Source organism: Colobus angolensis, unplaced genomic scaffold (genome assembly GCF_000951035.1).
Source record: "Colobus angolensis palliatus isolate OR3802 unplaced genomic scaffold, Cang.pa_1.0 Scaffold200, whole genome shotgun sequence".
Lineage (NCBI taxonomy): Eukaryota > Metazoa > Chordata > Mammalia > Primates > Cercopithecidae > Colobus > Colobus angolensis.
This window is the reverse complement of record NW_012115156.1, coordinates 6,773,945-6,801,394: the sequence shown is the minus strand read 5'-3', so window position 1 is coordinate 6,801,394 and position 27,450 is coordinate 6,773,945. Positions and strand designations below refer to the sequence as shown.

Below are 27,450 nucleotides of genomic sequence, written 5' to 3'. Positions count from 1 at the left end.
CAACTAACTCAGCTGACCAGCTCCACTTCATCCTTCAGGAAACACTCACGTACCAACCCTGTGATGTAGACCCTTCTGTTCTTTTTCTCCTCTGCCTTCTACTCCCACACTGCCCTATAGTTGTATAATATGGTACCTATGTTGGGTTTTTTTCCCACCATTTTAATCATGGAGCTTTCTTTTACAGCATAGTCCTGCTATTTGTTTGACTTTACTCAGTCATAGGGTCAAGGTCCTTGAGCACACAGACCATTTTATTTCTCTCTCAACTCTCAGCCCATAGGATGATGCCTGGCAGTTTGTACATACTTTAACATTTGTTAAATTAACCAGAAAATATAAACGAGGTACTTTACATATAAACTTTGAGATAACAAATATGCTAACTTGACTTACATTCAGAAATGTAGATCAGTTTCTCCTGCCCAAGATTTTTAAAAATAAAAGTTTGGCAAAACTGGTTATTCATGATGTCCTATAAAAAGGACACAAATATGCCACAGGCACGTATTTCAAATTTCTACTTTCAGAATCCTCAGGGAGTAAATTTTAGTTTCCTTTTAAATATATGAATTGGGTCAACTCATCAACTTGTAAGGTAATCTCTGTTAAACTAGAAGAATCCATCTCATTGGGAAGTTACTTGATCTGGTGTGATGTTATCTTTTAGAGGTGAAAGAATTACTGAGTGTTCTAGTTTATATCAGTTCCAGATCACCTCTGAGAAGAAATGCTCAGAAGTAACGTTGGAGGGAGATAGGGTGGGGTAGGAGGGAAGGAGGACACAGAAGGGAGATCTGATCCTCCAATTATGTGAGTGATGAGGTTAACGATGAATTGGAGCTATTGTGTCCACAGTCTACTGCTGGGTCCTTGCCAAGATTTGGAAGCATTTTCCCTCTTAATCCTCATGCCGTAAACCTGGATCCTTAGTGGCTTCCTCTGTGAAACACATAATTTCCAAAGCACTTGTCTTCCAACTGAATCGGTTAACAAACTCCCATGTGCCTGTCTGTAAAGTGTGGATAAACAGTACGTACATAACATTATTTTGGAGTCCAGTTATGCCAGCTTGACCCCATAGATACTAGTGTGTTTATAAATCATCATTGTCCACTATAGCCACTGTATCTATGTTAGTGAGGCTAGACAGTGTATAGTAACTTGAAACTGAGTTACATTTTGTATTTTAGGAGGTGGATCTTACTAATCCCAAGACGTTTAGAAACCTGGCTAAGCCAATGGGAGCACAAACAGATGAACGATTAGCTCAGTATAAGAAGCGATATAAAGACTGGGAGGATCCTAATGGTAAGGAACTTTTTCTGTCATTGGACCTTGTACCCAAGTTTCAAAAGTAAGTCATTATGTAGCGGTCTGACATTCTCACATCCTCCTTCAAATTTCTTATATATCATATCTATATATATTATATGTCCACACATATATGCAGATGATTATAGCAGAGGAATCAGGTTTGCATGCCAAATTGTGGCCATGCTTAGAAGGCATTTTAAATAGCTTATTAGAGTATTGGTGGAAAACTAAGTATTCCTGCTTTGCATAGGACAGAAACTTCCCATCATAATCTGCCTCTGTCTCTAATCATATTTAGTCCAGGAACCACACTTTAATTTATTGTCTGTCTTTAATTTTATTGAGGCAATTTTTAGAACTCTTTCGCATTTAAAAAAATGACTATATTCTAAAACTATATAGTTTACATGTTATTTATTATGTTTAATGTTCATTGGGTTTCTCCCTCAAAAAAGCAAAACAAACAAAGGAGAAAGAAAGCCTAAGCTTGTAGTCCTATATGAACTCTTTTTGTTCCCCCTCTCTGCCAAGGAGAAGATGTAGTAAAAATACATAAAAAGTGCTTAATATTCATAAACAATGATTTAGAGAAATATATAATTGCAAAGCCAGAACCTAATAAAAAAGTAACTATAAGTGAATATCCTGCTTTAGTGGAAGATGGTCTACTATTAAGGGTTAACTATTATAGTAAGCCTTAAAACATGAAATTGGTAGACATACTAAGTTTGTGGGAATAGGCCATTGAATTATACTTAATTTGGACTACTGTCAAATATAGAAGAGAGGGATAGTGGTGTCATCATGAAGTTTTCCTGCTGAAAATGCCAGTACTAACTGCATTTAGTGTCACAGTTATCACATGGGCTATTATTTTCAAACATAAAGTAATACTGATTTTATTTTTCATATTTCTTCTTTTGGTTTCAATTATGCTTTAATTTTCTTAAACAGGAGAAACTCCCGCATACCACTATGGGACCCACTATTCATCTGCAATGATTGTGGCCTCATACCTTGTGAGGATGGAGCCTTTCACACAGATATTCTTAAGGCTACAGGTAAAACTTTAAATTGGAGGTTTTTCTATTTTATACTAGACTCTTCTATCTAAAATGTCACCTTTTAAAATACCATTATCTTCCATTATAAGAAGCTCTGTGAAGTTTTAATGATAAAGTAGTTACATAACTAAAGTAGAATTTTGTTGGACCAAAATTGATTAATGAACTACAGTTCGCTTAGAACAAATAAGTACCAGCATCCTTTAATCAAATATATAAGTAGCATACATTTTTCAACCAGCCCTAACTGGTTGAATTAAACAATTTTTATTTTACAAAAACATGATATATTCCAGCTCATTCTCTGTTTCCTCGATTATGATTGCTTTTCTGGACATTCTCTTTCATTTATTCCGCAAATATTTAATAAATACCTACTGTGTGCCAGGCACTGTTCCAGGTACTTGGGAGGACTTCAATTAATAAAGAGAAAAGCCTTACCTGTGCGGTTTATGTATTTCAGTTGAAGGAGACAGCCAAATATCAAAAATAAGAAAACTGTAAGGTGTTTTAGAATGTGATAAAAGCTATCAGAAAGATATAGGTCCGGAAAGGGGGATGGGAGGTGGGGAGGGCAGGAGGTTGGGCAGGGTGGGATGCAGTTTACTTATGTAGAGTGGTCAGAGTAGGTCTCCTGTGAAAAAAAGTCTAAAAGAGGTAAGGGTGTTGCTTCTGCAGACATCTGGAGATACATGTTCCAGGCAGAGGGAAGAGCTTATGCAAGGGTTCTAAGGCAGGCTTGTACCTGACATGTTTGAGGAGCAGCCCGGTGGCCAGTGCATCCAGAATAGAGTAAGTAAGGAGGAAAGTTCGTTGTAAGGGAAGAGGTCAACAAGGAAACAGGGGCTAGATTGTATGGCAGGCCTTGGCAGCCATGGCATGGACTTTGGCATTTTCCCACAGTGAGCATCATAAGACAGGTACACCATGTCCACTTAAAACACAGCAGCATAGGGGGCTTTACTGAAGAAGATGGGTAGTGTACCTGTGAGGCTGTGTAGTCAAAAATATCCCTTTTCTATTTTAATTTGCTTTATTAGTCTGTAACTGATCACCTTTTCTAATTCTCCATTTAATTCTCATTAGTATGAGAACTTGCATATCATGTTAATTTATACAATTAGCAAAATAATTTGAATGTTTCTGACTGTAGATGATTTACATTAGAATCTTTTCTTGTGATGGCATCATCAAACTATGGAAGAACTCATATTTCTTACAGCCTTGTCCTCTCTTTAAAATCTACTATTTTTTGGATGACTTTTTAAAATCTTTACATTTGAATTTCAGTTTGGTTATAAAACAAATGTGGAGAGAACCCTCTGTAAGGATTACACCAAAGAGAATTAGATGTTTCATGTTTATTAAAAATGTTTGTTCATTTAATGTAGGATAATGGGAAATTGAAATGTCACCAAATATAGTTGGAGTTTTCAAGCTCTTGAACTTGACAGAAGCTGTCAGGTGGGAATGGTTCTGTAATAGAGAGGTGTCTTCTCATTCTGCCCACAGGGTGGCCACTTTGACCTGGCTGACCGGATGTTTCACAGTGTGCGCGAGGCCTGGTATTCAGCATCAAAGCACAACATGGCAGATGTAAAAGAACTTATTCCAGAGTTCTTTTATTTACCAGAATTCCTATTCAATTCCAACAACTTCGATCTAGGTATGTAGAGCTACGGCACTGTCTTAGGAATGTTAGCCAGGAAAAGCCCAGTAGAAATAAGTCACTTCTCTGAAGATTGTCTGCAGCACACATTAACAAGAAAAAAATTTCGTTATAGTTTCTTGCAGTCATTTGCTATAATTGGGTGTAGTTACATGTCATTTTTGAGGTTACAAAAGTTAGCTGGACATGGTAGTGGGCACCTGTAATCCCAGCTACTCAGGAGGCTGAGGCAGGAAAATTGCTTGAACCTGGGAGGTGGAGGTTGCAGTGAGCCGAGATCGTGAACTGCACTCCAGCCTGGGCAACAGAGACTCCGTCTCTGAATAAATAAATATTGAGACAGATTACTTCCAACATGTAGAATTTTGTTGTTTTGATGAAAACAAAGGTGAAGTGAAAATTTATTTGAAAAATATTACTATTGAAACCCATTAATAGCTAAGAGTGGTATATCCGAATTTTTCACGTATTGTTTTAATCTCGTTTATTGCCTAATATATTCTTGGTTTATATACTAATGTGTTTTAAAATTAGAACTTCAGAATAACTTTAAGTAAATCCCTTTTCTTTATCCTGTAAGGGCTCTGTTTTCTAGAAAAACAGGACCAAATCAGCACTTATAAAAACAAGAAAAACTTGATCAGTGCTGTTTTTATATTATCTGGCTATTAAAGGAAGTGGATTTGACTTTGGTTACAGTTTCTTGGAACACAGTTTGCTGATCTGTGCTTCTGAGTATTTCTTTTAAAGCATATCAGAATTCCATTGTTTTCATATTAGAATATTCCTGCCAGATATTTGTTATTTTATATTTTTTCATTCTTTGTATTTTCTACTGTTACTTGTAAGAGTTTGCACATAAATTATAACTGTACTACCTCCAAATTTTCATGGACAGAAAATACAGGGAAGTGTTTGTATCCTATACATGTGAAAGATATTTCTATTGAAGTTTGCTAAAGATAATTTTTATGTATTTAATTGTCCATCAGCAACTCTACCTTTGTGAAATGGGATCTAATAGGAAAGATAACAAGACTCTCTCCAGAGCCCCAGAAAAAGTCCTGAAATTGATTTTCATTACCTCCAATTATGCCTAGAGCTCACCCTTGAACAGCTAAAGACACAACTTTAGGACTTAGGATTAGAGAAAGTGATGGGTTTTCCCAAAAGAGTAGAATAGATAGTCAACAAGGACGATCAACAAATACCTGCTATAGCCTTTGAGTATGAATGCACATTAGCATTTTCTTTTTTTAAGACAGAGTCTTGCTCTGTCACCCAAGCTGGAGTGCAGTGACATAATCTCTGCTCACCGAAGCCTCCACCTTACAGGTCCAAGCAATTCTCGTGCCTCAGCCTCCCAAGTAGCTGGGATTATATGCGCCACCATGCCTGGCTAATTCTTTTTTGTATTTTTAGTAGAGATGGGGTTTCCCCATGTTGGCCAGGCTGGTCTTGAACTTCTGACCTCAAGTGGTCTGCCCACCTCGGCCTCCCAAAGTGCAGGGGTTACAGGTGTGAGCCACCATGGACAGCCACATTAGTGTTTTCTTATGTTCACTTATAATTCAACTTTGGAGAATGTTGCCTTCTTCCCCATGGATACCACTGTCAAAGAGACAAATATGGAGAGGTGCATAAAGAAAGAGATAGCTCATAATCTTCCAGAAACGTCTATCAGTTATGGTAATCCATGTTGCAAAGGTGTTCCAGACAGACCACTTACAAATCCAACCAACCAATCTACTTTTAAAATAAGTAAATTTAAAAAAAGGAGGATGTATCTTTGTTATGTTCACCCTCATAACAAATTATCTTCCCTCCTTGAAATAGCATACTTTAAAAAACAGTGGTTGAGCCGGGCATGGTGGCTCACACCTATAATCCCAGCACTTTGGGAGACCAAGGCAGGTGAATCACTTGAGCTCAAGAGTTCAAGACCAACCTGGGCAACATGGCAAAACCTCATCTCTACAAAAAATAAAAAAATTAGCTGGGCGTGGTGATGTGCACCTATAGTCCCAGCTACTCAGGAGGTCGAGGATACAGTGAGCTCTGTTCATGCCACTACACTCCAACCTGGGTGATAAACCGACACCCTGTCTCGAAAACAAAACACTTCAAAACACTGTATATAAAACCTAAAATCATACGACTCTTATAAGAAAACATAGGGGTAAATCTTCATGATCTTGAATTTGGCAATGGATTCTTAAATATGATATCAAAAGTACAAGCAACAACAACAAAAGATAAATTGGACTTAATCAAAATTAGAAATTCTGCATCCAAGAATGTTATCAAGAAAATGAATAGATGCCTATAGAGTGGAAGAAAAGATTTGCAAATAATATATCTAATGAGGATCTAGTATCCAGAATATAAACAACTCTTAAAACTCAAAAACAAAAAGACAAACAGCCCAATTGGAAAATGGGCAAAGGATTTGAATAGACAATTTCTCAAATAAGTTATACAAATGGCTGGTGAACTCATGAAAAGATGCTCAACATCATTAGTCATTAGGGAAATGCAAATGAAAACCACAGTGAGCTACCACTTCATATTTACTGGGATGACCATAATGGGGTGGGGGGAACCGAAAAATAACAAGGGCTGGCAAAGGTATAGAAAAATTAGAACCCTCATACGTTGCTGGTGGTTGCATAAAATGGTTTAGCCACTGTAGGAAGTAGTTTGGCGGTTCCTCAAAAAGCTAAACAGAATTTCCATATGACCCAGCAGTTCCACTCCTTGGTATGTAGAATTGAAAACGCAACTCAATTAAGTATGTGTATGAACATGTTCATAGTAGCATTATTCACAATAACCAAACGGCAGAAACAGCTCAAATGTCTATCAAGTGATGAGTGGATAAACCAGTTGTAGCACATACATACAAGGAAATATTATTCATCCATGAGAGTGAATGAGGCACTAATAAATACTGCAATGTGGTTGAACCTCAGAAACATTATACAGAGTGAAAGAAGCCGGGCAAAAACTGTCACATCTTCTACATTTCCATTTATAGGAAATACTCAGAATAGGTAAGTCCACAGAGACAGGACACAGATTGGTGTTCTGGGGCTGGAGTGAAAGTAATACGAGCAGCTGCTGATTAACGGGTACAAGATTACTTTTGGGGTGATAAAAATGCTTTGGGACTAGATAGAAATCATGGTTGCATAACATTGTGTCTGAACTAAATGCCACTGAATTGTTCACTTTAAATGGTTGACTTTATGTGAATTTTACCCCAATAGAAAATTAAAAAAAAAACAGTTTGCCTCTTCACACAGAAAAGATAGTAAATGGTGTAGAAGAAAACACACTTGTGGCCGGTCGCAGTGGCTCACGCCTGTAATCCCAGGACTTTGGGAAGCTGAGGTGGGCAGATTGCTTGAGGCCAAGAGTCCGAGACCAGCCTGGCTAACATGAAAACTCATCTCTACTAAAAATACAAAAATTAGCTGGGCATCGTGTTGTGTGCCTGTAATCCCAGCTACTCAGAAGGCCGAGGCACAAGACTCATCCGGGAGACAGAGGTTGCAGTGAGCCAAGAGCACACGACTGCACTCCAGCCCGGGCAACAGAGCAAGATTCTGTCTCAAAAGAAAAAAAGAAAGAAAGAAAAAGCACTTGGATTTTTTTTTCCCCTTGCTATGAGATAAGTAATATTCACCCTGGGGTCTTCTTGTCCATATATCCTTGGATACACACGGAGGAGAGCTTCAGAATAGCAAAATTAAGGGCCAGGCGCTGCCTCTTGCCTATAATTCAAGCACTTTGGGAGGCCAAGGTGGGAGCATCACTTGAAGCCAAGAGTTCAAAATTAGCCTGAGCAACAGAGCAAAACCTCATCCCTTCAAAATAAAATAATTAGCCAGGCATGGTGACACGTGCCTGTACATGGGAGACCGAGGTGGGAGGATCATTTGAGGCCAGGAACTCAAGGCTGAAGTGAGCCATGATTATACCACTGCAGTCCAGCCTGGGCAGCAGAGCAAGACCCTATCTAAAAAAAAAAAAAAAAAGATTTAGACAAAGGCTTTCCTACAGACTATGTTACCTTTGTATGTCATTTTAAAATTGCATATAGTGTTCATAAAATAAAATTCTATCAAATAAGTATTCAAGGATTATAGCAAAATTTTGAAAAGTGATTTCTAGGCCGGGCGCGGTGGCTCAAGCCTGTAATCCCAGCACTTTGGGAGGCCGAGACGGGTGGATCACGAGGTCAGGAGATCGAGACCATCCTGGCTAACACAGTGAAACCCCGTCTCTACTAAAAATACAAAAAACTAGCCAGGCGAGATGGCGGGCGCCTGTAGTCCCAGCTACTCGGGAGGCTGAGGCAGGAGAATGGCGTGAACCCGGGAGGCGGAGCTTGTAGTGAGCCGAGATCGCGCCACTGCACCCCAGCCCGGGCGACAGAGCGAGACTCCGTCTCAAAAAAAAAAAAAAATAAGAAAAGTGATTTCTTTCTCAAGTAGCCTTTTTACCTGTTTATTATTACCAAAAAATTAGGCCTAGTGGGCATTTCAGGGGGATTCAGCACAGTGTGTGCGGTGTGTGTGGTTGAGGAGGAAGAGTTGTAATAACTTGATTTATCTTTGTCTTAAATCATATGGTAACCTTTCCAACCAAGACAAGACATTCCTTTAAACAGTCAACTGATATTTGCACCACTCACTTAATATCACGTTGTAAATAAACCATCAACTAGCAATGCTAAAGGCAAGATTGTATCTAAGGGAAATATTTTATTTGTTTTCACTTGGAATTGGCTTTGTGTTCTAAAATTTGAATAACTGCATTTCTGTATGAAAATTTCCAATACAAGTATTTATCTAACCAACTGCTATTAAACTAGTGAGTCAACATTGTTGTTTGTAGAGTCATTTTTACAATGATAATCTGATTTGTACCTATAAAAACTCTGTAAGCTAAAGTGACTTTTTTGGTATATTTCAAAAAAAGAAAAACAACGTTTTTGCTTAGATGCAGCCAAATTTAATATATTTTGATGTGGATAGATTTCATAGTGAATGGTTTCTTTTGTATTTTAGAAATTATCTGGCTATCACTTAAAGTAAGTTTATATGGAATAAATGTTATTTATGTGCTTTATCACATGTTATTTTTTGTTTTTGACAGGTAGCCCTATAGTTTTTCCAAATATTTTTTCTGTTAAATGATGCAATGACAGCAAAAAGTTATGTCATTTCAGATTTCACTTTTTCAATGAGAATGCTTACTGCAAAGTACGTGCCAGTTCTACAGAGCTCTTTTGAGAACCTAAGAGTCAGCGATATGATAAACCTCTTGTATTGCAGATATCTCTAGGAGACTGTGTCCAGGAGATTGAAAACAGTAACCCTGCAAAATGTTTCACTGAAAAGGAGTCCTGTGGTCAATTAAATTTCAGACATTTTGTATTCGATATCCCTCTTAGAGAAGGGCAGTGCATGTTAGCATATTAAACCTCTGAGGAGTCCTGCCCTCAAGACTCTGCAGAAAGAAGCATGTTTCACTTTGTATAACTCAGCATTTCCTGAAGACATTGGCAGTGAGGGCCTCAGTTTTGCTGACTTAGTAACTGTTTCTGCTGGAGTGATCTGAGGAGCAGCCTTGAGGGATGCTAGATTGATAATCTCTGAAGTCCTTTCTGGTGTACAATTTCAGTGTTCTGGTAATGATTCTAACCCACCATTTGTCTGTCAGATTAATATAAAGTTAACCATTTATCCCATTCTTTTTTTTTTTTTTTCTTGATGTATCCAATTGCATAGGCTGTAAACAAAATGGCACCAAGCTTGGAGATGTTATCCTTCCACCCTGGGCAAAAGGGGACCCACGAGAATTCATCAGAGTCCATCGTGAGGTAATGGAAGGACACTTTGCAATTGGAGTTGGATTTCATTTGGTCATTGAACATAATACAAAGACAGGGCCTCTAGCAGAGTATCACCTGTTTGTTACTAACACAGCCAGGCCCCCTTATCTACAGGGGACACATCCCAAGAACCCCAGTGATGCCTGAAACCAGGAATAGTACCAAACCCTATGTGTATATAAACTGTATTTTCATATACATATGTAGCTCTGATAAAGGTTAATTTATATATTAGGCATAGTAAGAGATTAAGAATAATAACAATAAAATAGAACAATCATAACAGCATACTAAGAGCTATGTGAATGTGATCTCTCTCTCTCACTCTCATAAATATAATAATTTCAAACCATGGTTTACTGCAGGTAACTGAAATCTCAGAAAGTGAAACCACAAGTAAGAGGAAACTACTATGTTGTTTTTATGATTTTTAGTTATTTTTGTTCCTGTTAACCACTTACCAAGGTTTTTCTAGTCTCTGAGCAAGTAATAGAAGTCAGCCAGTGACTAAATCTGTGTTTGAAATTATAGGCTTTGGAGTGTGATTATGTGAGTGCCCATCTACATGAGTGGATTGACTTAATCTTCGGGTATAAACAGCAAGGCCCTGCTGCAGTAGAAGCTGTAAATGTCTTCCATCATCTTTTTTATGAGGGTCAAGTGGATATCTACAACATCAATGACCCACTAAAGGAGACAGCCACAATTGGGTTCATTAATAACTTCGGTCAGATCCCTAAACAGGTATGGATGTTCTTTTCTTATGATTGATGTTCTCTGTTTGATTTTGTAAATTTTGTAACATTTCTCTAGACTGTAGATGACCACAAAATAATTAAGTTTAGATTAACTTAATAAACAGCCATAAACATCACCTAGTATTTCAATAGATTCCTACATTGTTGCTTTTTTCTCACTCTCACACTCCAAATAAATAAAAATTTTGTTTAAAGAGAATTATCCCTTACAGACTAATGCAGGGTGTGCTTTCTTAAACCTCCATAAGACGTAACAGGAGGGGCCTTATAGGCCACATACACAGAGATGAGGTTTTGTCTGGAGGCCAGTGGGAAACCAGTGCTGATTTTAGGCAGAGAAATGACATGGTCATATTTAAACTTTAGAAGTTTATTCTGGTCTCAGTCAGAATAAACTACTCTATGCGCATCTCTCTCTCTCTCTCTGTCTCTCTTTCTTTTTCTGTGTGTCTGTCACACACACACAGACACACACACACAGACACACACACACACACACACTGCTGGGGACCCAAATGGGGAGCAGAAGACCACTAAGAAAGCTATTGTAGTAGTTCAGGGAACAGATGATGTTGGATTGGGTTAGATTGTTGACATAGGCATCAGTGCTGTGCTGTGAGAGCACGTGCCACAGGAATGCCTAGGACGTGCAATAGCTGCCCTCACCACCTTCTGGAACTTGGAGAGGAAGACCAAGATCTAAGCCTTTCAGCACCCAGATACTGTAGGCCTGTTTCATGTTCAGCGATGAGCAAACCTCCCTGAAGAGACCTCATCCCTTCTCTCATCGCCATTGTCCGAGGTATGGCAGGAGGGCTGGGTGCACCAGTAGTAACTGCAGCACTTCCCCACAGTGTGAAGGCACACTTAGATGAGCTGGTCAGACCACCCACCTTTACTAAATACCAGTGGCTCCTACTTTGATCCTGGCTACCTTCTCTGTTCCTGCTTTAGATGTCTCTACGGACTCCCTTTTTGTAGGTTAACTGACCTTGAGGTTTCCAGGGTTGACATCTGAGAACACACAAAACAATGACACATCTCTTTATATAGAAAAGCCATAATAGATAGCAGGACATGCTATAACTGTACCATTCACAATGCAGTCTGATCACCTAGCAATCTGATCCCCTCATAAAAGAAACATGTTTACTTTTATTTTTATTTATTTTTTATTTTATAGAGATGGAGTCTCACTGTGTTGCCCAGGCTGGCCTCGAACTCCTAGACTCAGGCAGCCCTCACACCTCAGCTACCAAAGTGCTGGGATTACAGGCATAAGCTATGGCACCTGGCCGTGTTTTTTAAAGCAAAATACTTGCTGATAAACTATTCACAGTTGACGAATATTAGCTATACCTTTATTTAGTTAACTTTGTTCTTTTTCCTGAGAGTTACAAGGGCTAGAGCCATTTTTCATACCCTAGGGGAAATACATATTCTGAACATAAAAATCAAGACACTTGCACTGTTGCAGGATTTTTGTGCTACTTTGAAGTAGAAGAGGCCAGAAGTCTGGGAAGTATCGTTTGGATGCCAGCATATTTCTGGGACATACATTGAGTAATAGAGGGTACTTTCAAGTAAGGCCATCCTCAGGAATGTAGGTTTTATGGTCATCTCCATACATCATTATATACCCGCAGCCTGGCGCAGTGCTCTGTCCTTAGGTCCTCACATAAAAGTGCTTCAGTAAATGCACATTCATGAATGTGCTTTAAAACTATGTATCTTTATAAAAGCCTGATCTTTTGGTCCGTTATGTAGATAAAATAGGAACAAAACATTTAAAGGTTTGAGAGCCTGGAATGTGTGTCTTCCTCTGCACAAAGAATTTTTTCTGTTTTTTTTCTCTTGGAACCCCAAATATCTAATTTACAAAGTGTGATGGTGTTGTATTCATCTTAAATCTCATTTCCTTTAAAGTTTTTCAGATCTCCTCCTCAAATACTAGTTTTCCAACAGAAGCTATGCCTGTCTCAAAGATTTACAATAATTGAAAAATAGTAATCTTAAATGTACTTTTTTTTTTTTTTTTTTTTTTTTTTGAGACAGAGTCTCGCTTTGTTGCCCACGCTGGAGTGCAGTGGCGCAATCTTTGCTTGCTGCAACCTCCGCCTCCTGCGTTCAAGCAGTTCTCCTGCCTCAGCGTCCCAAGTAGCTGGAACTACAGGCGTGTGCCCCCACACCCAGCTAATTTTTGTATTTTTAGTAGAGACGGGTTTCGCCATATTGGCCAGGCTGGTCTCGAACTCCTGACCTCATGATCTGCCTGCCTTGGTCTCCCAAAGTGCTGGGATTACAGGCATGAGCCACCTCACCCAGCCATTAATATTTTTAATCCTATAGAAATACTGAATGATGATGTAGCACATTTTTATTTTCTTTTTTCCCTTTACAACATAGCAGAGTACAAAGAAGATGATAATGTTCACACTTTCAGTAAATCAGTAATACCTTTTTAGGACACCAAAATGATGTTTGTAAATCACATAGGCCACGTTGAAACCAGAAATAATCCAATTAGATAGAATGTCTGCCTGCCTTCAGTGGCACAGAATGACATTAGGCTACTAAGAGTTAACTTTCGAATATCATTGGAAAATAATTGTCAATCAACTGTAGATTAACTTTCTTTTAGAAAGTTATTGTGACTTCAGCTTAGCGTAGAACAAGACAATAGCCGATGCTTTAGTATCATAGTCCTGCCCCTGCTTATTCAAGTGTGAGTTCTCTGGCCACCTTCATAGCCTCTTTGAATCTCTTTCCTCAGGTGTGAAATGAGGATAATATAGTACCTACTGGTTCTTGTGAACCTTAATTGAAATAAGAACACAATGCTTGGCATATAAAAGGGCTTATAAGTGTGATCTTTCACTATAAAGTGTGTCATCTTCTTTCATACCAGTTATTTAAAAAACCTCATCCACCAAAGCGAGTGAGAAGTCGACTCAATGGAGACAATGCAGGAATCTCTGTCCTACCAGGATCTACAAGTGACAAGATCTTTTTTCATCATCTAGACAACTTGAGGCCTTCTCTAACACCTGTAAAAGGTAAAATAATGAGAAATAAACTTTTGATTTGTGATTTAATGGGATTATTTAATAATCCCAGTTTAACAATAACAAATTTGCTTTTTGACAATAGCATAATTTGTTTAATAAGTGCCATAGATTTTGTGTTAAATTACTAAGTACCTACTAGTATTTATATTTTCTCTTTTTGCTTTTTTTTCTGTTTTCTTTTTTTGGCTTGTTGGACTTCATATCAGAACCAAACAGTCCTCTCTCTCCTCTTTAAGATAATCAGAGCTCTAAAATACCAAAATCTTGTAACTTCAACTTTATAGGTTAAAAAAAAAAAAAAAATTGGCTTCATAATTTCATTCTCATTTAAATATGTTCTGCCTATCCAATATATTAGTAAAAGAACGTATTTTTAGTATGCCAGTGAAAAGACATCTATCTTTTATCTAATGGTATAATGGGATATGTAAAAATATTTTTTCAAGTAAGTTTTTTTCCCTTAGAATGAAAAAAAAAAGTTCTGCAAAATCTTGAAGTTGTCGCTTAAAAATATCCAAGAATTGGAACAAAGTCTGGTTAACTTGTGTGCCATTCTGTGCCATTTGGCCTCATTACACAGACTCTGCTCTGTGCCAGCGTCAGTCACTCCTGGCGATTCTTCTGGAGTAGTAATGTGGTCATCAGAGTGCTGGTGTGGAGCAAGGAGTGCGTGCCTCTGGGGAATGACGTGACCTTCCTTGAGGAAGTCTAAGGGCTGGCTATGACTTGGGAAGTACTGAGGACATAGATTTGTTGATCATCTGTGTCCCTATGACATTCTGGGGAGCATCCCAGATTACTCTGTACAACCCTAGAGAGGCAGACCTGAATGGTAGTAACCTAACCAGAGAATGCCCAGAAATAGGAAAACTGGAGGGACGTCCTGCAGAGGACCTGTTAGGTTCAGCATTCCACCCAGCAGGTCTTGTGGGAGATTCAAAAGCCCAGCTCTATTTCGGAGATTATTTTGTCTCAATGTAGGTGTCAGGATGCTTGATTTATATGAATATTTGAAATTATCATCCTCTATGAGATGATGACGTTAGTTTTTCCTGTTCCTGTCCTAATACCGTGATTTCTTTTTTATAGAACTCAAAGAACCTGTGGGACAAATTGTATGTACAGATAAAGGTATTCTTGCCGTGGAACAGAATAAGGTTCTTATCCCACCAACCTGGAATAAAAGTTTTGCTTGGGGATATGCAGACCTCAGTTGCAGACTGGGAACCTATGAGTCAGACAAGGTTTGCATTATTTCCTGCCTACTCATTTAATACTGCTCTTTTGTGGTCTGGCTATCCTATATGAGTAATAGGGTTGGGGAGAACCCAGTCCAAGGACTTGTCAGCTGTTCCTCCAAACCCCAAAGGAAGAGTGAGCTTTCCTATTTGGGGATAGAAGTGCTTCACTGAATGAGAGCAGGATAAAGGAGTTCGTAGATACGTCATGTTCCCTGCAGAACAAGCCTCTTTTGCAAAGTTGTGTAATAGGGGCTAGCAGTTTTCTTCTCACTCAAAGAATTCCTCGGAGAAATCCCATCAGCAAGGTGCTCAGCATTTCTGTCAACCAGAATAGCCTCCTTTTGATGAGTCACCCTCTGGCCCACTTTTCATTTGAGTGCTCCAAACAAGCTGGCAGAAAACCTGTTGCTCTATCCCGCAAGAAGCAACAGCAACTGCTTTGGGTCCCGTAAGTACCTCTTGGAGAGACAATCTGTAGTGATCCTTTAGTGCCCTGTGTTTGCCCTCCAACAGTCCCCTCCCAAATGCAAGATGAAAACAATCTGCACAGTCTGTTACATTGTTTTGTAACACGATTCTATTTTGTTGATGTCCTCCTTAAACAGCAGCAGTCGCGCTCTCTTTTCACATTCTATCTACGGCAAATGCAGCCTTTTGCCACATTGTCCCCTGCACCTTCCATAGGTCACACAATTTCAGCATCATTTTCCCAGTCTGGAGAAACCAGAGACCCCCATTATGAACAAAGTCCTTTTTGGTTATGGCATTCAGCAGCAGCAATAATTGGAGGTGGTAGGGGTAGTTCAGGGTAGAGATTCAGTGGATATGCTTCTGAACTAAAGCTAGCTCAGAATATGAGCTGCTATTTGCCAGTGAGGTGCCTGCACCTCCATTCAGCTCTGCTCCTTGAGTTTCAGAAGTTTGTAGTACTTAACCACATGTGTGTCTCACATCCATTTTACTTTACAGGCCGTGACTGTTTATGAATGCTTGTCTGAGTGGGGCCAGATTCTCTGTGCAATCTGCCCCAACCCCAAGCTGGTCATCACGGGTGGAACAAGCACGGTTGTGTGTGTGTGGGAGATGGGCACCTCCAAAGAAAAGGCCAAGACCCTCACCCTCAAACAGGTAAGAAGAACATAGAAAATGCCAAGAGGGACATAGTCCATCTCCTGTGCCTACACCCTGTAGAAAGTAAAAAGCTTCCATAATTCTGAGGTACTTCAGATATAATGGACAAAACCAAAGTTACATTCTGTTGCTAGAAATACTTTTTCGAAAAATAAAGGAAATCAGAATAAACTATTTCTAACAATGATCTAAGCCGGTCCCTTTGTTACAATCTGAAGATAATTATCTTTAGGTAACATATATTTCAGTGTATTTAAGTAATATAAATGCAAAAGTCCAAATTGATTTTTTGCAAACTGAATTATGTTTGCTATTGACTCATTAATTTCCTTCCAGGGTGATTTCCATTTATCTGCCACTAAATTCTTTATTCTTTGTTTTTCTCTTTTCTCATTTGTCATATACTTAAGGATATGCCAAACTCGTGAATATATTCAATAGAGCCCTTCATGATTTAATTAACAGGTATTTCTGATTGCCTGTTACATACATAATTCTATTATTAATTTTTACTTAAAGCAAGAGTCCTTTTATAATTAAGCCATTTCATAATATTTGATTTGGGAGAGAACTTTTTTTAAATAAGGAGCATATATCTAAGTATTTTTAATGATACAAATTTGAAAAATAATGTAACAATACCACTTATCATTTATTGAGCACCTCTATTTCAGGGGACTGTGTTGAGTATTCTACAAATACAAAACTCTAGTCCACACAATTCTACAAGGTAGTTGTTAGCCCCATCTTACCCCTGAAAAAGACACAGGTTAGAGTGGTCAAGACACAAGTCTAAAGTCACATGTAGCAGTAAAGCTATAATTTAAGTTCTGTCTGACTTCAAAGCTATTTTAAAAGCCAAACTCAAACAGTTGTGTCATAAATACCTATAGAAAAAAATTGAACCCCTGTTCAGTATAAAACTGAATCATCTGTATAGGCCAGAAACTTCACAGAGTTGCTGGGTCCTGAGGCAAGCCATATAAAGAGGGAGAAAGTCTTGAAATGAACAGATTACAAGGTTAATAGTACATTTTGCTGATCCACATTCTACTGCTTAAAAATATTTTCCATTTAGAAAATGCACTTTGAAAGTAATGTGCCAGTAAAAAGGACTTCCTACTTAAAATGGTTTCCTGGAGTTTGCTAAGCATGCAATAAAGATGTCTATATGACCGAAATTTTAAGCCACTTCATTTTTTTATATTATGCGCGCGCACACACACACACACACACACACACATTTCATGTGTATACACAGATAGTTTTCTGTCTCAAAAGTATTAAAAAATTGATAAACCAATCTATAAAAAACACCTACTATACATGATAGAAAAATCTCTCCTCCAAGTTTGCACTGATTTACACCCAAGGCTCTCCCCAAATGTACAATAGAAGGCGGCTTCTTACATCCTAGTGTGGAAGGCGGCAGATGAAGCCAACTCACTATTAAGCGGATATATTTTTCTGCTGGGACAGATGGCCCATTCTAAGTACTTAGGAACTACTAACAGTAATCTAAATCTTTTTCTTCAGAGTATTTACTTATTTGCACACATTGCCATTTCCCTGGGTCCTGTTTCTCTTCATATTCCAGCAAAAGAGGGAAGTTCTTATTCTAGTTTAAAGAAAGAATTCCTCTCAGGTACAGATATTCAGATATCTCCCATTGGCAGCAGGACTTCAGCATGTTGATGCCTCAGGACTACATTCTCCCTTTGTCTATTGTAGACCACGTGCTATAACCATGTGGTTCTCACAGTTTATGCATTTTTTTAAAAATTCATTCAATTGTAATTCCTTAGAATGGTCTGAACAGGAGTTCATGGCATAAAGGAATAGATACAGAGTTGAAATTCTGTATTTTTGATGCCCATAATCAATACATCTCTACATAAAAATGGTATAAAGAAACCCAAGCTGGGTTGTGGTTGTCATTGTCTCTTCCTTCTAAGATCCTGGCCCACCTCCAGGGAAGAAGTAATGCGAAAACAGAGAGAAGAGCCTCCAGAATGCTCCAGACTTCTCTCTACCCCCATGGGCTGAGGCAAGGGCAGTCAGCAGGAGGAGAAAGGAGGTCTGCCTTCCAGACTCTCCAGACACCACTGCTCGAGTCACCTGCTACCCAGCATGCATGCCACTGCTTCCTAATGCATCCAGGAGCTTCTGGAGTCGCCGTGGAACCCTGTCACTGAGATCAACCTGATTTTGTTTGTTTGTTCTCATTTGTAGGCCTTACTGGGCCACACTGATACCGTCACCTGCGCCACAGCATCATTAGCCTATCACATAATTGTCAGTGGGTCCCGGGATCGAACCTGTATCATTTGGGATTTGAACAAACTGTCATTTCTAACCCAGCTTCGTGGGCATCGAGCTCCAGTTTCTGCTCTTTGTATCAATGAATTAACAGTAAGTAGTAAATTGCCCACTTCACTTACGTTTAGGTAAACAAGTAGTCTTGGCCAAAATACATTAACAATGGTGGGGCTCGGGGGAACGTGTCTGTAGTTGCAGCTACTCAGGAGGCTAAGGTGGGAGGATGACTTGAGCCCAGGACTTCTGGGCTGTAGGCACTATACCCATCAGATGTCTGCACTAAGGTCAGCATCGATATGACGACCTCCTGAAAGCCAGAGACCAGCAGGTTGCCTAAGGAGGGGTGAACCAGCCCAGGCTGGAGATGGAGCAGATCAGAATTCCCATGCTGATCAGTAGTGGGCTGTGCCTGTGATAGCCATTGTACTCGGCCTGGGAAACACAACAAAACACTGTCTCTTAAAAAAATAATAAATTTTTCTTCTATAAAATGACTCATTGTTTTTGAAGTTGATAGGCACTCATTTTATAAAAGTTACTACATTTTCTTTGACTTAGTGTTGTTTGAAAAGCAAGTAGATGTTAAACTTTGTAATCCAGAGAGCAGTTTTGTCTTAAAGTCCATTCACTGCTGCATACATTAGAGAGAACAAGATTCGATTAAAATAAAACAAAGCTTTCTAGAATGTTTTTTAAAAAACAAGAAATCTGTAGGATTTATTAAGAATGTTAGAAATTGGCCGGGCTTGGTGGCTCATGACTATAATCCCAGCACTTTGGGAGGCCACTGCAGGTGGATCATTTGAGGTCAGGAGTTCCAGACCAGCCTGGCCAACATAGTGAAACCCTATCTCTACTAAAAATACAAAAATTAGCCAGGCCGGTGGTGGGTGCCTTTAATCCTAACTATTTGGGAGGATGAGGCAGGAGAATCGCTTGAACCTGGGAGGTGGAGATGCCAGTGAGCCGAGATCGCTCCACTGCACTCCAGCCTGGACAATAGAAAAAGAAGAATGTTAGAAATGTGTTGAAATTTTTAATAAAATATAGTCAGAGTATGGAAAGTAAAAAGGGTGACATTTGAGTACCCAAACAAGAGAAAAATTCTTATATAGCTATTTTCAAAACAGATCCAAAGGTTATCAAAAGATGCTATCTCTTTTCAGAAATAAATAGTTCATATACAAATAAATGAAAGAAGTCAAATAAAATAAATGCCCTTGTCTAGGAGCACTCTACACATACCAAGCCCACCTGAAGCAGACGAGGAGATTCATTGCTAAGATGGTCTTGAAGCAGGGGAAGCTTGAGGGCAGGTTTACAGAGACTGAGGCCCCACATGCTTATCGCATTAGTAAGTAGATGATGTGTGTCAGCATGTAGGCGATGCCCCATATACAAATCAGTCTTGGGAGTCGGCAGGAACCCACCCAAGCCTCATCACTTCTTAGCTACACATATCCATTGCCATCTTACCTTCACCCCTACCGCAGGGCCATCCTTCATGCACAGAACAGTTCTAGCCATGTCATTGAGTGATGTTCACACTGTCACCTACACAGACAGCTTTCCTCATCAAGGGTGCTGCATCTTTGATTTCTACCAGAAGTTACTCAGTATTAACACTTTTAGTCAACTATCTTGTAATCATCTTATTTAAAAAGGGAAAAGAAAGAAATTCATTTATAGTTGTCAGTCACTTAGAGTGTCTGATTAATAATGACAGGTGTACTCACGTTGAGAATGAGTAGGGGACATGCAAGGGTAGAAGAGCCAAATTTGTTTGTGTCTGAAAGCTTTAAGAGGTTTTCAGAACAACACCTTGGGTTGGTCCTGCAAACATTTGAACCTAAAGAGCTTTACAAAAATGTGGGTGCTGTAGAACCGCTCTTATGCAGCAGTGTTGAATCAGATGCTTAATCCATTATTTGGAGCACTTTGTTTTGGGGTTGTTCTTAACTTAAATACTGATAATTTTATTATAGCCAGTTGTTTGAGCCAGTGTACACTACTGGATTGCAATATTTGCTGCAAATACTACAAAAGCAGTCTTTTCTTTTTAAGATGCTCTTGTAATATCTTAATAACTCATGAAAAGATTTCTATTTCTGTTGTGTTTCTCTAACCAATATCAAGTCTGCTTTATTTCAGTTTACATTTTAGGCCAACGCCACTTTGCCTTTAATTCTTCTTATGTCTCTGCCTTCATAACAACAGGATTTACTCTAATAAACTCTAATTAAGTCCCCAAAGTAACTGAAGAAGGTCTTGCCCAGTGCAGAATGGAGCAATTGTCTCTTGCGGAGACTGAGGCCACTAATTAAAACTCAACTGCTGACACTCATAGTCAGAGATGGTTCAGTAACTGATACAGAAGTAGACACAACAATGCTTTGCTAAGTATTGTTTCAGTTTGGGTTTTGGTTTATTTCTTGCCATTTTGGTAGAAGAAGAGCTGGGGGGTGGGAGGAACAAGGAGGAGCAGTAGAAAGACCAGCACAGACGGTGCAGCACAGACTGGATGGAACAGGCCCAGTCCTCCCCCTCACCCTACCCCAGCCTCCTCCACCTTACCTTCTTATGTGTTGAAGCTGCTTTGCAGCTTCCAGTTCTCCTCTGTTTTTGCTGACCATCTTCAGACTTAGTAGGTTCTTATGTATCTCCTGAGGATACTGAATTTCACCAGGTCTTTTCTAAAGCTAATACCCAGCACTGTGATATCCAGACTATCTTAGGAATGAGAGAGACAGCACAGTATGGTATATAAGCTTTGGGGCTATAGAAAGCTGGCTTCAAATCTCTGATGATAAATAAGTTAAGTTCTTTGCCCCTCACTTTCATCCTTTAAAGCAAGGCTAATGATAGTCTCACAAGGTTATTGTGTTAACTAGAACATCTGAAGTCTCCACCCCAGTGACTGGCATACAGGAGATGCTTCAGAAAGCATCCTCCTTTCTTTAACTATAGTGGGTTGTGTTCTCACCAGGTTAGGTAGAACCCAGCCTGGTAGAATTTGAGAAAATAGGTTGTTCTTTTCTACCTTTGGAACTCATGAAAACATAAGTTATCAGCTCAGGGATCTTGGTTTTTACTAAGTTAGCCAAGAAGTGACCCATGTACCAGTTTCCTTTTCTCCCCCCACATTCCCCCACCCCTATTTTGAATATAGGTTTTAAAATAGGATATTACAGCATTACCAAGATTGTGCCTTTTGATTTATTGAAGAAACACAACTATATCTGGACTGAAAAATGCCTCTTCTACCCTGTAGTTTTAGTGGTTGGATTCATTTTGTAAAAGTGGAGGTGGATTCCTGCCTCTAGATGAAAGGCATAATAGATTTTGTTAACAATGAGAGGAAGAAGAGTAGTTCATCATCTCCTCAGATGACAGGGAGCTTTCTTGTGTCGCCAGACCTTGCTCAGCAGTGTGCCAGGGACGTGAACCTACCCTTTGTCTCCATCCGTGGTCCCTTTGGCCACTGCATCCACTCAACTGTGAATTCTTAAGCCTTTGTTCAGGGTATTTTTTTTAAGTCGGCAAGCGCTGAATTTCAGATTACCTAAATTAGCTGCTAGTCTTGGGACTGAAAAGCTTTCTGAGAACTAGGCCAGGGATTCAGTTTGCTTCAGAAACCAGAAGGTAATTGGAAGGGAGCGAAGAGAATGACATTTTCCTCTCTCTCTTCTCAGGGGGACATTGTGTCCTGCGCTGGCACATATATCCATGTGTGGAGCATCAATGGGAACCCTATCGTGAGTGTCAACACATTCACAGGTAGGAGCCAGCAGATCATCTGCTGCTGCGTGTCGGAGATGAACGAATGGGACACACAGAACGTCATAGTGACAGGACACTCGGATGGAGTGGTTCGGGTAAGTGAGCTGAGAGAAGAACTCATTAGGATATTTGTCATCCCAGTTTACCTGAAACTCGCAGCTAACTACAGGTTAAGAACACCTGAACAGGTTGTAATGTTTAGTGAACTCTTGCTCCAGTTCAGACAAGCCTTGGCCTCTGCATTATCAGACATGAGGAACACCGGTGTCTTGGCCTCTGTTCTTCCTGTAAAGTAGATCTGGTAGTGCTACTGGCCATTTGACAGCTTGACACAATTAGGTCACTTAAACATGATTCCCATGTCACACTGGGATGGCTCAAAATGCAAACTGCAGAAGTACTGGGTTTTCAGCCTGTCAAATGGCTTCGTAGAGAAAACATAGTGAGCAGGGATAAGTCTCTTCCCTACAGAGAATCACAGTGCTGAAAAACACTTCCAGCGTCCCCAGCTAGGATCCCAGATGACTGCACTTGAAGCCTAGATGTAGTTTATCCTTTTCTTAGGTTGCTATGTGCTGGGCCTCTACAGAAAATAGAGGAAATGGAGTATTCACTTTTGTAGTCTGTTGCAGTATTTGAGTGTTTCTGTCTCAGGAGACTTTTCTTTGTGCTTGTTTTTCTTTAATTGTGCTCTTTGTAAAAGCAGAGAGCAGCTGATTACCACCCTCTTTAGTCAGAGTCACATGTAGAGAGACAGTGAGGCCATCAGGCCACTCCACTACCACACCCTGTACCTCGCACAATACACATCTATACACACACAAAGACTCACATACACACACACCCTGGAGTCCGCTTCCTCGACAGTGGTATTTCACATGCTCAATCTGTGAAGCAGCATAAAATAGCTCCCTAGCTGGGCACCTGGGGATTCTGTTTACTGTGTGCCTTCTTGGGGATCTATAATGTATATTAGCATATGCAAGACTGAGAGGTTTTTGTAGGAAACACAAAAGTTTACTTAGTTGAACTAGGTTTTTGTTTTGTTTCTGAGACAGAGTGAGTTGCTCTGTCTCCCAGGCTGGATGGAGTGTAGTGGTGCAGTCTCAGCTTACTGAAACCTCTGCCTCCCGGGTTCAAGCAATTCTCCTGCCTCAGCCTCCCAAGTAGCTGGAATTGCAATCATGGACTGCTATGTCCAGCTAATTTTTGTACTTCTAGTAGAGACAGGGTTTCATCATGTTGACCTGGCTGGTCTCAAACTCCTGACCTCAAATGATCCGCCCACCTTGGCTTCCCACAACGCTGGGATTATAGGCATGAGCCCCTGCACCTGGCCTGAACCATGTTTTTAAACTGATATGACTATAATCTTTTCCCTCTACTTTGAAACAGCCATTGTGTGTAGGCAGTCCCCTGCCACATCTTCCAAGATACGGGAAATCTAACTGTAAAACATGATGGAAATTAAGTTATCTGTTAACCCTGAGAGTCTGTCTTCATTGAGTAATGTAAATTGGTTCCTTAATCTGTTTTGTAATGTTTTAACTTTTGTACTTATTTAAATTTAGTTTTGGAGGATGGAATTTTTGCAAGTTCCTGAAACACCAGCTCCTGAGCCTGCTGAAGTCCTAGAAATGCAGGAAGACTGTCCAGAAGCACAAATAGGTATTTAATACTTTCTAAAAATGACTCAGTCGTTTTCACATTTCTTTTCAGTCACTGTGGATAAACTTACACCAGACAACATAAAGAGTAGCCCAAGGTTGGGCACTGCTTGGAGAAGCGTGGTTGCTGCCTGTTGTGTGATTCCTTTGAGCAGACATGCCAGTTTTCTCTACTTCACTGGGCAACATTCGGTGTGGTGGTGTCTTGTGGTTAACTTCCACATTCCATACTAAATATAGCACTTAATTCCTGGAGTACCGAAGGCTTGGGCTTTCACTTCTGAAAACACAACAGACCTACAGGGCGTGCTGTTGTATAAGTCAGACAAGCTCTGCTGCACCCCAGCCCCACATTTGTTCTGCCCACCGTGGGGCTGGCTCAGTGTGCATCACAGATACAATCGTGTTTGTAAACAATTAACAGAGGCAGACCAGAGTCCACCGTCAGACTTGCTCACATTAGGGCATTAATTCACACTGAAGCCTGGTTACCTGTAGTACATTATTTGTGAAGCAATTTACAATTTTCCAGTGAAATATAGAGATAATTGATTTCTACCCAGAATAACTGAAAGCAATGCCATAATGCCAGGGTGAGATCTGCTTTGCATTGCAGTCTCTGAAGAAGCCACCCCCTTTGATGTAGAACAGTGGGTACAAGGAACTTCCTGGAAAGGAACAAGGTTTTAAGTTTGGCCTTCAGATTGTTTCTCCATGATTGACTTTTGTACACTGAGAATTCATTGTGACTTTGATGATGTCAGAGAGTTAATAAAGGAAACTTAGCAGAAGGACACAAGTCACTTCTCTATATAAGCTGAAAGTAGCTTTTACTTTCCATGCCAGAGAAGAAAAAAGATACCTTGGGCAGGACATTTTAATGCTGGTGTTATATTAGTACATGTAAATTTCTAATTACAGCCCCACCAAAAAGGTCATTTGGGTGTTTGGAGACATAAAAATTCAGTTTAATTCAGTAAGTGTTTGGGGGTTACCTGTTATATGTCAGATAGTGAATTAAGGGAACCAGTGAGAAGTGGGTCATTTTCCTTTCCCTTAAAAAGCTTTTAAGTAAATAACAGTGGAAGACGATATGCATGAGTGAGATAGAAGGGGTCAAATTCAGGGTGGAAAGATATTTGTATGTCTTTATTGTGGGCAGGCTGACAGAAGTGGCAGAGAGGGAGAGCAGCCCACAGGAAGAACTGGACAATGTAGAAGTGGTGAAATTTGTGGGCACTTGTTGGGGCGAAATGTAAACAAGCTAGAGGTTCACTGGAAATTAAAGCCGCTTCCAAAGCTGCTTGTTTGCGGACCTCAGAGCTCATGATCATAAGCCGTTGGGGTGAAAACTTCATTCACATTAGTCCAGTAGACCCCTACTGAGTAGGAAGCAAACAAATAAAGTATTTGTCTTGCTAAGAAAATAACTATGGTGGGCCCAGTATCCTCAGGAGTTGGTTCTAAGACCTCCCTTGGATACCAAAATCTGAGAATGCTCAAGTCCCTGATATAAAATGGTGTAAGTAGTATTTGTATAAAACCTACTAACACCCTCCTGAATACTTTGAATCATCTCCAGATTACTAGCAATACAATGTAAATGCTGTGTAAATTGTTGTGATATTGTATTGTTTAGGGACTAATGACAAGGAAAAAAAAATTCTGCACATGTTCAATAACAGACACAGTTTATTTTCCCCAGTACTTTCCATCTGAGGTTAATTGAATCCATGTATGTAGAGCCCACAGAAATGGAGGGCCAGGTATACTTGTTTCTTATATATTTTCCCTCCAGTAGACTTTATTGCAAGAGAGTAGAGAGTTGATGTGAAGAAATGCAAAATAACAGTGAAAAGAGGAAGAAGAACAAAATTCCAAAGTAAGGCTTTCATCAGTAATTCACTAATCTTTAGCCAAGTGTTGTGGCCTGCACCTGTGGTCCCAGCTACTCAGAAGGCTGAGGCGGGCAGATTCCCTGGGCTCAGGAGGTTGAGGCTACAGTGAGCTATGATTGCTCCACTGCACTCCAGCTTGGGTGACAGAGCAAGATCCATGTCTGTAAAAATAAGTACATAAATAAAAATTAAAAATAAGATAATTCACTAATCTTTCAGCCATTAACCACTGTATGCAATGGTCCTTCTCTCCACCATCTTGTAGAAAGAATATCCAAAAGTAGCCAGGCGTGGTGGCTCACACCTGTAATCCCAGCACTTTCGGAGGCCGGGGCGGGTGGATCACGAGGTCAGGAGTTCAAGACCAGCCTGGTCAACATAGTGAAACCCTGTCTCTACTAAAAATACAGAAATTAGCCGGGTGTGGTGGCGGGTGCCTGTAGTCCCAGTTACTTGTGAGGCTGAGGCAGGAGAATCGCTTGAACCCAGGAGGCAGAGGTTGCAGTGAGCTGAGGTCACGCCACTGCACTCCAGCCTGGGCAACACAGCAAAATTCTGTCTCCAAAAATAAATAAATAAATATTAAATATATATATAGAGAGAGAGAATATCCAAAAGTAATCTTTTAGAATGACAATTTCAAGAACTTGGGAGGCACAGAACTGTTAAAGGAGTCCAGAAAAGGGGGAGAATACTTTGAGCTGAAGGAATTAGGTGATTTAGAGACAGGAATGTTTAAGCTGTGCCTTGAAAGCTAGGTGACGTGGGAACACACAGATTGGGAAGCTGGGTCTAGGCGGCACCAGCAGCATGTGAGGAAGCTCACCCTTGGAGGAGCAGGTCTGCAGGGAGAGAGCTGGAGTGACACCGTCTAGCTGCAGCATGGCAGGGAGTGTGCGGCAAAGGCATGTTCTGGCCAGATTGTGAGAGACTGAATTCCAAGCTAAGGATTTTGGCCAAAGTTTTTAATAAACTCTTTCAGAAATTCTGCTTTTTTATTTCTTTGCTCTGTACTCTAGCCAAAAATTGTGGCACTTACTTTCTTTTTTGTTACACTTAGCTTAAAATATTATGTCTATAGAGGCTTATAACTGGGAGAAAAAAATGCTAGTAGAACAAAGCTGGGTGTAACTTTGGTGGTTCTGTATGTTCCAATTATCTCAATGCTTCACCCAGGGCAGGAAGGCCAAGACGAGGACAGCAGTGATTCAGAAGCAGATGAGCAGAGCGTCAGCCAGGATCCTAAGGACACTCCAAGCCAACCCAGCAGCACCAGCCACAGACCCCGAACAGCCTCCTGCCGCGCAGCAGCCGCCTGGTGTACTGACAGTGGCTCTGATGACTCCAGACGCTGGTCCGACCAGCTTAGTCTAGATGAGAAAGACGGCTTCATATTTGTGAACTATTCAGAGGGCCAGACCAGAGCCCACCTGCAGGGCCCCCTTAGCCACCCCCACCCCAATCCCATCGAGGTGCGGAATTACAGCAGATTGAAACCTGGTAACTTGAAGTCTGATATCTATTTCTCACTCCTTATATGTGGTGTGAGGGTTGGTGGATTGAGGCAATGGGGTCTAGCTCTCCCTGGGCCCCACCCTGGATGTGCCCTGTGACCTGGGCCACTCACACAAAGGCC

The 27,450-nt window shown here is 40.1% G+C and overlaps 1 protein-coding gene across 2 annotated transcripts in view; it reads left to right on the top strand.

The window, feature by feature from the left end:
* WDFY3 (WD repeat and FYVE domain containing 3) overlaps positions 1–27,450 on the top strand; it is a 273,196-nt gene that overhangs the window by 236,758 nt on the left and 8,988 nt on the right. For both annotated transcript variants that reach the window (XM_011941788.1, XM_011941789.1), the window contains 12 exons: positions 1,194–1,311; positions 2,272–2,378; positions 3,894–4,047; positions 9,849–9,940; positions 10,484–10,696; positions 13,619–13,766; positions 14,868–15,022; positions 15,989–16,147; positions 18,383–18,562; positions 22,162–22,344; positions 23,821–23,917; positions 26,991–27,314. In XM_011941788.1, the coding sequence (XP_011797178.1) occupies positions 1,194–1,311; positions 2,272–2,378; positions 3,894–4,047; positions 9,849–9,940; positions 10,484–10,696; positions 13,619–13,766; positions 14,868–15,022; positions 15,989–16,147; positions 18,383–18,562; positions 22,162–22,344; positions 23,821–23,917; positions 26,991–27,314 (1,930 nt within the window). The remainder of the gene's footprint in view (positions 1–1,193; positions 1,312–2,271; positions 2,379–3,893; positions 4,048–9,848; positions 9,941–10,483; positions 10,697–13,618; positions 13,767–14,867; positions 15,023–15,988; positions 16,148–18,382; positions 18,563–22,161; positions 22,345–23,820; positions 23,918–26,990; positions 27,315–27,450) is intronic.